At 40.2% G+C, this 12576-nt stretch overlaps 1 protein-coding gene across 2 annotated transcripts in view; it reads left to right on the top strand.

Moving 5' to 3' along the window:
* cacna2d3a (calcium channel, voltage-dependent, alpha 2/delta subunit 3a) overlaps nt 1–12576 on the top strand; it is a 308948-nt gene that overhangs the window by 180266 nt on the left and 116106 nt on the right. For both annotated transcript variants that reach the window (XM_061904454.1, XM_061904455.1), the window contains exons 9-10: nt 9215–9304; nt 11126–11239. In XM_061904454.1, coding sequence (XP_061760438.1) covers nt 9215–9304; nt 11126–11239 — 204 coding nt within the window. The remainder of the gene's footprint in view (nt 1–9214; nt 9305–11125; nt 11240–12576) is intronic.

Genomic DNA, 12576 nt, shown 5'->3' with positions numbered 1-12576 from the left:
TGTTAACACACAAAAGTGACTGCAACGCATACTTAGTCAACAGCCATACAGGTTACACTGAGAGTTGTAATATAAACAACTTTAGCACTCTTACTAATATGCGCCACACTGTGAGCCCACAATAAACAAGAATGAGAAAAACATTTTGGGAGAACAACATAAACACGACAGAGCAAATACCCAGAATCCCATGCATCCCACTCTTACGGGCTACATTAGCACCAAACCCTGCCCCCTCCAACCCCGCCCACCTCAACCAACGTACAGAGGGGTGGTGGTGGGGGGGGGGGGTTGTGTTGGTGGTGGCTGGGTGTCTAATGGAGCTCGGAAGATTCAGGATACATGGGATTCTGGGTATTTGTTCTGTGGTGTTTATGTTGTGTTATAGGGCGGATGTTCTCCTGAAATGTGTTTGTTATTCTTGTTTGGTGTTGTGCATATTAGTAAGATTGCTAAAGTTGTTTAAACGGCCACCCTCAGTGTAACCTGTATTGTTGTTGAATAAGGATGCCTTGCAGTCTCTTACGTGTGTCTACAATAACTTCGTCAAACAAATGTTTGGGCTGGCAAGCTATTTGTACAAGCTGTAGAGGGCGGTAGTGACATCATTGCACGCCCTTATTATTGTTCATTGGGTGTACACCAGCGTACATTCGAGAGAATAATTACTCTGAAATTCGGGAGTCTACCGGGAAAATCAGGACGGTTGGCAGGTGTGACGCTGTCAAGCGGCAATCATATAAAACTCGCGGGCCGCACTGTGTCTGAGACCCCTGATTTATACATAGCAGAAAGCAAAAAAAACTCTGTATGCAGTATTATTTCATTATAAATTTCAAAAGAGTTATGTGGCTCCCATTGTTTTCTTTACTTTGTGAAACGGGTCAAAATGGCTTTTTTTAAAGGTTGCCGACCCCTGCCATACACACATGCAGTATGTCAGCACACTCTCTATTGAGCGGCGATAGAAGGAAACAAGCAGTTTTTGATACAGGTTGTTCTTTTTGAGGAGTCTCAGAAAGTAAAGTCTTTGCTGTGCCTTTTTGATGGTCACTGAGGTGTTCATACTCCACGACAGGTCTTCTTCGATCTGGATCCCCAGGAACCTGAAGTTAGAGACCCTTTCCATATAGTACCAATTAATGTACAGTGGTTGGCTGTTTATTGTTTTTTTCTTCCGGAAATCCATGATCAGCTCCTTCGTCTTAGTGGTGTTAAGGACCAGGTTGTTTTCCCTGCACCACCCAGTCAGCCGCTCCACTTCATTTCTGTAGGCAGACTCATCCCTCCCAGAAATGAGTCCAACCACTGTGGTGTCGTCTGCAAATTTAATGGTGGTATTACTGGCATGAGCAGGGGTGTAGTCATGAGTGTAGAGGGTGTAGAATAGGGGGCTCAGCAGGCAGCCCTGGGGAAGCCGGTGCTGATGCTGATGGATGCTGAGAGGTGGGAACCTACTCTCACCCTCTGAGAGCGATTTGTCAGGATGTCCAGGATCCAGTGGCAGATGGAGGAAGACAGTCCCAGCCCCGTCAGTTTGGGCACCAGTCTGTGGGGGAGGATGGTGTTAAATGCAGAGCTAAAATCAACAAAAGGTAGCCTTGCATAGCTCGCCTGCTGCTCTAGGTGGCTCAGAGCAGTGTGGAGGGCTGTTGGGATAGCATCCTCTGTAGATCTGTTTGCCCTGTACGCAAACTGGTGGGAGTCCAATGCAGATGAGAGATTTGAGGTGATGTGCCCCCGAACCAGAGTTTCAAAGCACTTCATGATGATTGGTGTAAGTGCCACTGGACGGTAATCATTCAGGCTGTGTACTGCTGTTTTTTTTGGAAGTGGGACAATAACAGAGTCCTTTCGACATGGTAGGACGAATCTGTACTGGGACAAGGACTGGTTGAAAATCTTGGTGAAGACAACAGCCAGCTGGTCGGCACAGGTCTTTAATACACATCCAGGTATGCCATCCGGTCCAGCAGCTTTCCCTGGGTTCACCCTCCTTAGTGTGCACTGCACCTCATGTTCCTTCAACATGAGGACGATGTCACGGGTTGAGGGTTGTGATGTGACTGGATGTGTTTGCTCCACCTTGAAGCAAGCGAAGAAGATGTTCAGTTCCTCCGCCAGCGAGGCGTCTCCGTCAGCCACAGCAAGGTTTTTGGATTTGTAGCCGGTGACGTGCTTCACCCCCTGCCACACCTGCCTTGTGTTGTTGCTGCTGAGGTGTCCCTCTATTTTCTTCCGATATGCTGTCTTGGCCTCTATGATGCATCTCCTCAGGCTGGCTCTTGCGGCACTGTACTGTGCCCCATCACCACACTTAAAGGCCTTGTTCCTCTCCTTCAGCAGGGTCCTGACCTCACCAGTCATCCAGGGCTTTTGGTTTGGATAGACCCGGATGCGCTTCTCTGTCATAGCAATATCCGTGCAGAACTTGATATAGCTCAGCACAGATGAAGTGTAGTCCTCCAGGTCCCGCTGTTCAAAGATGCCCCAGTTTGTTCTTACAAAGCAATCCTGGAGCTGCTGAGAGGCGCCCTCAGGCCAGATTTTAACAAACTTAGTTGTTGGGGGAGCACTTTTCCTGAGGGGGGTGTATGCTGGGATTAACAACACTGACAAGTGATCGGACTGGCCCAAGTGTGGTAGTGGCTTAGCCCTGTAGCTACTCTTGATATTAAAGTAAGCCTTGTCCAGAGTGTTTTTTCCCCTAGTTGCACATTTAATGTGCTGGTGGAATTTAGGGAGCACGGTTTTCAATTCTGCATGATTCAAATCCCCAGCAAAGATGTGCACCGCCTCAGGATACACGCTTTGTTGACTGCTAATGGAGTCATGTAACACCCTGAGGGCCGTACTAGCATTAGCTGCCGGTGGTATGTAAACATCCGTTAGCATGACAACATTAAACTCCCTTGGAAAGTAGATGGGTCTACATATCACAGTAACGTACTCCAAATCAGATGAGCAGTGACTGGTAACAGTCTTGGTGTTGTTGCACCAGCTGTTGTTGACATAGATGCATAGCCCCCTCCTCTACTCTTACCGGAGTCCTTGGTTCTGTCATGTCGATGTGTTGTGCGGCCCGCTAGCTCGATAGCCGTGTCCGGGATGAGCGGGTGAAGCCACGTCTCCATGATGAGCAGAAAGCAGCTGTCCCCGACCATCTTATTTGTCGCAATCTGCAGCTTCAGCTCGTCCAGCTTGTTGGTGATGGATCTTGCATACGATAAAAAAAATACTGGGAAGCGATGGTTTGAATGGCAGCTTGCGTAGCCTAGCTAGCACGCCAGCTCTGCAGCCCTGCTTTTGCTTCCTTTCCCTCCGCCTCCTTACTCCAGTAACTGATTCTTTGCTATCATTTTTCGTGATTAGCACTTGCTCTTGTTTGCCGTTAGCTAGCTAGCGGCTAATGTCCATCTGCAGTCAGTAGTGTTTGATCTTTGTCTATATCACTAATCCTCGCCTCCACAAATAAACTACGTTTCTTACAAGTGTCACCCCTGCAGGATGAGGAATAGCTGGGTTGGACATGACACCATATATGTTTTTCTTCTTTGTGGATTAATCGCACAAAGGTCAGGCAGCTTGAGTGTAGCATTAAAACAAGTGACAGTATGTGTAGAGTTTGAGCAGAAAATACTGTATTTCTGTTCTGTTCTTGGGTGTTCCGGTCGTTCAAATAGAGAGATGGGAAAACGCTTTCATAGACTTGGTCCATGAAGGTAATAAAGTCAATAAAAAAAAATAATGTGCATCAAGTGAAATGGCTCCTAAAAATAATCTTGTGGACTAAAATCGGACCTTGCGCGTGTCTGCAGCAATCGCTTTGTAAAATATTTGTTCAAACATTTGATTTGTCTGAGAAACTTTTGATGTAATTTAGTTTATTCTCTGCTATTATAGTGTTTGAGAGCAGAACTAAACATAAAAAAAGGACAAGAGATGACACTAGTTTGTGTTCTTTTGTGGTTGCTATGTTTAAATATAAGTACAAAGACTTAGTTGTGCAAATAAACTAACGTCATGTTAAGTCCTAGTGATAAATATTGTGATTGTTGGTCCAATCCACCGTATTTTTATTGTCCATTTTCATACAAAAACTAATAGCTGAGTTGCTGTTGTGCAGGAAAGTCAAGTGCTTTACTCGACATGGATGACCACATTATAGCGTCTTTAGTGATATTTGTTAGCATCAAGGAAATATCTTTAATAGTATTAATAAACTGAATAACTAAATCTCTCGTAGACTTAACAGCATACGGGATATTGATATCACCAGCAAACAATGCTGAACAACAGGGACATCTATAACTAAATAATGAGACAAAATATGCGTTGCGATCCGTTACTCGGATCTTCACATATTATTGTTTATTGTTCCATTTTTGTTTCATTCTCCGTCTGACCCTCTTACTTCCTGTTTAGTCAGTCACCATGGTTGCTCATTGATTCCACCTGCTAATCATGGTCCCTGCACACCTGTCACTTTTGATTACTTCGCTATTTAAGCTCATCCCTTTTCATTATTCTTTCTGGGTTCGTAGTTGGTTCACACACAACGGTACGTCTTCTTTGCGCCTTTGCTTACATGCAATTCCTCATTACTCTCGCGAGCTCTCACGCTGCGCATTGTATTTCCTTCTCATGCTAAATGTTTTGTTTTTCCCTTTTGTGTGCCTGCGTGCCAGTTGAGTTTGCTATTTTTTATATCCTAGCTTTCATGCTAGCGTCTTTTGTTTCCCTTTTCTTAGCTCCAGTGTTTTTGTTCATAGCTCTCCTTTTGTTAAATAAATCCTTAAATCTTACCTTTGTCGTGTTCATCGTTTCGACGCATCCACGAAGGGATCAAACCCGGCAGCACCATGCCACACAGGCGTAATAATATGAACTTCACAATTGCGGACATGGATTGTAAATGAGACTAATATTTGTAGCAGGAAATCAACTGCAACCAAAGTTATCCTTTTTCTCATTAGCGTCAAGATCACAGCAGCATGGAACACGACTAAGCCCAACTTTGTCTTTCACTGATTAATGTTCAATTTGTGGACTCCTCCAAATGTAAAGACTATATGTGCTTCCAATATTTTCTCCTCTAAATACCGTCAGTGTCAAATAAAGTAAGGTTGGGTGGAGCAGTAACGGCTTAACTCAATAAGGGTTTAACTCAATAAAAAACATATTTTTCGCAAGAGTGTATATATATCCAGTCCATCCCATTTAAAAAAAATGTTTCATGATCGTTTATTTATTTGCCTCTAAACCTTTCAAGATACGGCGCTATTACGCTTAATGGGACTCCAGACCATCTCCTTAAACCCGGAAGTGCCAAAATGTGCCTCTCGGTCACGTGATTGCAACCCAAGTATAGCTTCAGCACACACAGTCGGAGGATACAAAAGCTAACCGCTAACCGCAAGCTAGCGCTCCTCAATGTAAACAAATGCCATGGGTGGATCTACATACACACAATCAACTGTAACGATACCATGTACAAGAGCCGTATGTAGTCCATATTACAATGAGTATGTCAAACATTTAATTATCACAAAACATGTTGTCTTTTGACACAGGAGAACCTAAATTATGACCAATGTATGACCCTGTACCTACCTGGTATTGGATTAATACCGAAATTTGTAGTACCACCAAAAGCTTACGTAAACTACTCAAACAACAGAAGAATAAGTGAATATTACATTTTAACGGAATTGCAAATAGAACATGTGAAGACAGAAAATAATCAGATATTAACAGTAAATGAACAAGTAGATTAATAATCAGTTTTCTACCGCTTGTCCGTCATAATTTTGACAAAATAATAGAATGAAAAATGACACTATATGTTACTGCATATGTCAGCAACCAATTAGGTGTCTTTGTTTGCTTAATTACTACTAAAAGAGAAGTTGTCTATTATGTTTACTATCTTATTTAATGCCCAAGTTATTATTTGATTGCAACAACACACGTATCATAAGATTTTCTGTTAAAATAAAACCAATAACAAAATGTCTCGTGGTCCCTGTTATTGTAAAATGTATGATAGCGGTACCAAAATATTGGTATCAAAACAAACCTAGTGCCTATGTTGCCTATATCGACTGATCAACTGTTTCTTCGCTTCCCTGCTTGTCAAAATATATTTTAGATCATAAATAATCCCTCTGGCCTGGATAGTAGAAGAACGAGGACATATTCCAATAAGTTGGTCAACTTTGGCATCCAATTTAGACCAGGAATAGCGAGAACGATTCGAAAAGGCCTTGGTCTGCGCTTGACTCCATCCCCTTTTCTTTGTAATCACTAAGAGTCATTCTTCATCTAAACGGGAATACAAGTAATTTCTATCAGTCAGCATCTTAATGACAGCAGACATTGTACAGTGTTGTTTGATTATGTTTGCTGGTTGTCATTAAGTCTGCAGTGAGCAGTAATCAGTGATGTAGTTGAAAAAAAACCCAAATGTGATGCGTTTTTTTGATTAATGCGCAGCATAAGCTTAACATTATCCAAATATGTTAATAATAAATGTTATTATACATTTGCCACTTACTCCATATAAACTTAAATCATGTATATAAAACCCTAAAGGAGGTGTTTGGAGGTTTTTCAAGGGCTTAATAGGCAGAATAGAGTGACTCCCATTGGCTTCACTGTAAACAGACTTTTGCATTTATTTAGTATTAAGACATAAGGATTGTGAATGACTGGCACAATTCCAAAAAAGTGAGTTTCCCTTTAAAGCTCACTACCACGTTGCTGAATTTGTAGCCGAGTTGAAAAAAAGTTCAACACTGTGGCAGAGACGTTAATACTTCCCACCTGCAAAGTAATTGTAATTGAAATACTCTAACCTGAAGTGGCTAAAGAAACAGCCATCTGCCAGCAAACACCCGACATACTGATGACATGCCTACGGACATCGAAAACTTGGTTTTGGAAAAGAATAGAAATACATTTGCATAACAACTTGATGGGTCTACTGATATAAATCGACATGCTCAACTCTTAGCCAATGCGTATTTTGTGAATTGAGAAAATGTCCTGTTTTTCAAGGAATTGCGGAAAAACAACAGGAGGAGAAATGATTCGGGTCATATCCGAATATCACTAATGGCATTGAAGCACAGCAAAGGCTTTTGAAACAGAGTGAAGGAAAAAAAAAACCTAATCTAATTACGCAATACTGCTTGCAAGGCTGGCATACCTGGAATATTTTCTTCATAATCTGAATGAACTGACCACAAATGCAAGGCCAAAATGCAAACCTGCTTACAACTCAGATAAAATAAATGGATCTGGTTCAAAGGTGCCACTCTGATAACATGTTAAAATGCCAAGCTATGGCAATATGTTAACATTGCTGCATTGTGTCAGATAATAGTTAAACATTTAAAAACTCTTGAGGATAACATGATATTATATTTCTTTTCAACCTCCACTGAATGCCGTGAAGGTGTTAGTGACCTTATAGCTCAGCATCAGTTGGTGGAAAGTAAGTAAATGACTTTCGAGAAGCAAGAGTAACTAACTGAGAGACAAAAAAACCTTACATTTAAGCACTAGGCTTTTTTTGATCTACCTTTGGACCGTTTTTGGTTGGCTACTGCCAAGGAGTTCCTCATTTTGGCAACCAAAGCTGTTTTGACATTGCTCCCATTGTCAGATGAGCTTTTCTAACCGGATTGCTAGGACAAACTGGAAACAGGGAACAGGGATCCAGCAGACAGGATCTAGGAACAAACAAACTGGAAGCAGGGAACAAAAAGACAGTAAGCTACTAACAGCTACCGAATATAGCTTACCGCTACCGCTACAGTGACCAGTAGGAACGACAAGTAGAAATGACAATAATCCAGCATCTGACCGGAGGACAAAGCAGGTTCAAATAACACCGGCTGATTGACGCCAGGTGTGGCCAGGTGCCAATCAGCCGCAGCTGAGGGGAAATAGCGCTCAGGGAGAAAAGCAGGAAATAACCAAAATAAAAGCGCTGACAGGAAACTAAGACATAGAGAGGAAAAACTAAAACCTAAGCAAACTGTCAGGGACGAACCTGACAAATGTATTTTTATTACAACTTGGTTAAAATATTTCAGCATACTGTGTATAACTACTTTTTGAGAACATTCAAAAATACTGTGATAATAATAACCCTTATACTTTTGGTCACAATAACCGAGAATTAAAATGCTAATATTGTTACATTTCTAAAAGCGTGTTACTCATTTGCTCAAAACTTGGTAACAATAGTTTTGGCGGTCCTTTGTGAAGTGAATTATATTTATATAGTGCCTTTTCTCTAGTGACTCAAAGCGCTTTACATAGTGAAACCCAATATCTAAGTTACATTCAAACCAGTGTGGGTGGCACTGGGAGCAGGTCGGTAAAGTGTCTTGCTCAAGGACACAACGGCAGTGACTAGGATGGCGGAAGCGGGAATCGAACCTGCAACCCTCAAGTTGCTGGCACGGCCACTCTACCAACCGAGCTAAACCGCCCCATGATTATACATGATTAACAGAATTTGTTTGTGCCTGAGTGCATGCGTTAACACGTTAGGTTAGACAGCCTTAATATTTACCAACTTATTTATTGGGAAACATATGGTCCAACTCCGAATTTAAGGAATCACGGATTTAAGGAAACTTTACACATGAAATGGCACATTTAGTACTCGAGGTCCCAGATTTAGAATAGAATAGAGTTTTATTTTCATTATTGCAATGAACAGGTTCAAAGAACAACGAAATTGGAGCAGATCCTCCTAAGGTGCATATACAATATGGTAGTATAAATAGTAAAAAAAATAAAGTTAGAAGATTTAGCCTAATGACTACCACAAGAACAAAAGCATGTACACAATAATTTATATAAAATATGATATACATATAGTGGTTTATAAATAGCATATGTTCATAGAAATTGGTTGTAATTAGAATACAACAAATAGAAACAGAATGTATTGTGATCATGTTGTGCAATTACTGTGTAAAGACAATGACACCAAACCAAACCAAATAAAAGCTCAGATCAGTACAGTTGGGACATGTGTACAAGTTAAGTCTGGATCAAATATATTTTTTGAAATTAAACAACACCATTATCCATGTATTTATTTGTATTCTCTTCTGACTTTCACTATTTCTTCACCCATTCTTACATCCTCTGTAATTTTGTCACCACTGACACTTTTTGTATGTCTTTACAGCATTTCAGGGAGCACCTCAACAAGCTCTTTGCTCAAGGCATCGGGATGTTAGATTTAGCTCTAAGTGAGGCATTCAATCTTCTTAGTGAGGTAAGTGCTATCACTAAGCTCTGACACACCAGCACATTGCTCACACTTCATCACTATACTGCAATTAAAGGTTTATAAACAACATAATTATTAACCTTTGACCGCTTTGACTGAAAGCTGCCATGTTCTCATTATAAAACATTTATCAAACACACTGTACCTGTAAACATACTGCAACATTTTACATTCCCAACATGTATTCTTAAAGGGGAACATTATCACCAGACCTATGTAAGCGTCAATATATACCTTGATGTTGCAGGAAAAACACCATATGTTTTTTTAACCGATTTCCAAACTCTAAAAGGGTGAATTTGACGAATGAAACGCCTTTCAATTGTTCGCTGTCGGAGCAATGACCTTTTACCCCTGACGTTACAATGGGAAGCAATCCGCCATTTTCTCAAACACATTACACACACGAAGTCAAATCAGCTCTGTTATTTTCCGTTTTTTCGACTGTTTTCCATACCTTGGAGACATCATGCCTCGTCGGTGTGTTGTCGGCGGGTGTAACAACACGATCCGGGACGGATTCAAGTTTACTTACGTGGAGTGTGCATTGATTAGCACGGCCTACTAATCAATGTTAACATGCTATTTAGGCTAGCTGTATGTGCACGTGTATGTGCATCATTATGCCTCATTTGTAGCTATATTTTCATCCAGCCTTTCCCTCCATCCACATTTAATGCCAAACAAACACATACCAATCGACGGATTCATGTTGCACCAGTGTCAAAAGATGCAAAAGTCCCTCGTTTGTTCTGCACGTTTTACCGACGATAGCGATGCTACGACAGGGATGTGTGGGTATCCTGCGACACTCAAAGCAGATGCATTTCCAACGATAAAGTCAACGAAATCACAAAGGTGAGTTTTGTTGATGTTATCGACTTATGTGCTAATCAGACATATTTGGTCACGGCATGACTGACAGCTAATCAATGCTAACATGCTATTTAGGCTAGCTATATGTACATTTGTAGCTATATTTGCATCCAGCCTTTCCCTTCACCCACATTTACTGCCAAACAAACACTTACCAATCGACTGATTTAAGTTGCTCCAGTGGTCAAAAGATGCAATTGTTGGTTAGAAGGCGATCGCCGAATTTGTCCGCGTTGCCTTCGTCCGTCGTGATATGGCTCAATAGCTTCAGTTTTTTCTTCAATTTTATTTTCGCTATCTGCCTCCACACTCCAACCATCAGTTTCAAAACATGCGTAATCTGTTGAATCGCTTACGCCGCTGAAATCCGCGTCTGAATCCAAGCTAATGTCGCTATATCTTTCTGTTCTATCTGCCATGTTTGTTTGTATTGGCGTCACTATGTGAGGTCACAGGAAAATGGACGGGTGGATTTACAGATAGCGAAAATCAGGCACTTTAAAGCCTTTTTTCGGGATATTTCATGATGGGTAAAATTTGGAAAAAAAACTTTGAAAAATAAAATAAGCCACTGGGAACTGATTTTTATTGGTTTTAACCGTTCTGAAATTGTGATAATGTTCCGCTTTGAACACTTATATTACACATTGAATAGAGGTATTTTTATCCTGTTGGTATTGTCACATGTGATGTCATTAGTGTAGCTATGCTGTTGTATCAGTTACAGCTTCAACACAGTTTTCACAAAGTGCAAATACTGGTGAGTTCATTTAAAAATGCATCACATATTGCAAAGAGAATAATATCCAACCCTTTATTTTGCATTTATATTTTTAATTGATAATATTTGCATTATGGTGTAAGACTGGCTTTGCAAACCTCATTTAACACTCTTTCTCCTCTCTTCTCACATGTTTATTGTCTTCCCAGTTCAACGAGACTGGAAGGGGTAGTGAATGTAGCCAGGCCATTATGTTGGTTACAGACGGAGCAGTGGATACATATGATGCCATCTTCGCCAAGTACAACTGGCCAGACAGAAAGGTAGTTTATTCTGCACACAGCATAACAGCATATTCTTGCAGCATTTGTGTTGAAGGGCAGTTTAATAATGACCTTACTTTGGCTCTATTTTAATTTGAAAATACGTTAAATCAGAACGTCAGTTTTTGATGCATCTGAACGCTGTGCTTTGCAGTCTTTTTTAAAAGCGGGAACACATTTGCGTCAATGTGTGCCGGACGTACAGTATATGGGTATTTTTAGTATATGTTGTCAACCAGTCCGCTCCTGCTCTCTGCTTTACCCTTTGCCAAGACTGTTGGCTGCAGCCTGGATGTCGTATACCCTCCCGTCAGTCAACAAAAGTAAAATACTTAGTGTTAACTGGTCTATGACACTTTTCACAGGACTGTTTTGTATTTCCAGCTGTTTCATTACAGCATCTCCGAAAAGGAGTAGGAAGAAGCAGAGCTTATTTAATAATATCCCTTTCCGTATCATAGCATTTTCATCCCATTTTTTGTTCTCTGTTTATAACAGAACAGTGAATAAATAAATGTGTTAATAAATTAATATACAATAAATAAGCAAAGAAAAATACATAAATAAATATCACACATATAAACATATAGCTAAGTTATCATAAATAATTAAGTAATGTAGTTCACTTAAAAGATGAATGAGATTAACAATTGTATTTTTTTAAAGGGTTGTACATGTTTATCATAATTCTTCCCCTTTGTGCTTTGTAAACACGTACAGTTTGAACAGTTTCTTAAAGTAGATAAAATTAGTACTTTGTTTGATTTCCTTGCTTCATCCAATCCATAATATAATTCGATTTACTGATATGAAAAAGGTCTTAAGTGTTTTTATGTGCATACAAATGTTTTAAATTCGACTTTTCTCTGTGCTTCTAATTCTCCTTTTTTTGTTGAGAAGAATTTTTGCACATTTTTGGGTAGCAAATTCCAGAGTTCTCTGTGCATAATTTTTGCTGTTTGCAAACGCACTAAGTTGTTGAATTTCGCTATTTTTGATTCAATAAATAAAGGGTTTGTATGTCCTCTATATCCAACTTTATGATTGATTGTGTCAAATGCTTTTCATAAGTCCCCTTTAAAGGCAGGCTCATATAAAGTAGGTCTGGTTCGCATAGACGTTAATGCGACCCCAGATTTAAAAAAAAGACAGCCTGATCCAGAACTCTCACAAGCAAATGCATGGACATTATTATTTGACACTTTGGCATTGTTAGTATCCAACGTTATGAAACATTTATAGTTGGAAAAAAAGCGGACAAGCCAACACAATAGTAGACAACTGATGGACTTTATACAATATAGATAATTGTATTATGTATTTGTGTTGTAGCTGGA

The sequence above is a fragment of the Nerophis ophidion genome, linkage group LG06, assembly GCF_033978795.1.
Source record: "Nerophis ophidion isolate RoL-2023_Sa linkage group LG06, RoL_Noph_v1.0, whole genome shotgun sequence".
In the NCBI taxonomy this organism is placed as follows: domain Eukaryota; kingdom Metazoa; phylum Chordata; class Actinopteri; order Syngnathiformes; family Syngnathidae; genus Nerophis; species Nerophis ophidion.
This window is presented reverse-complemented; position numbering and strand designations above follow the sequence as displayed.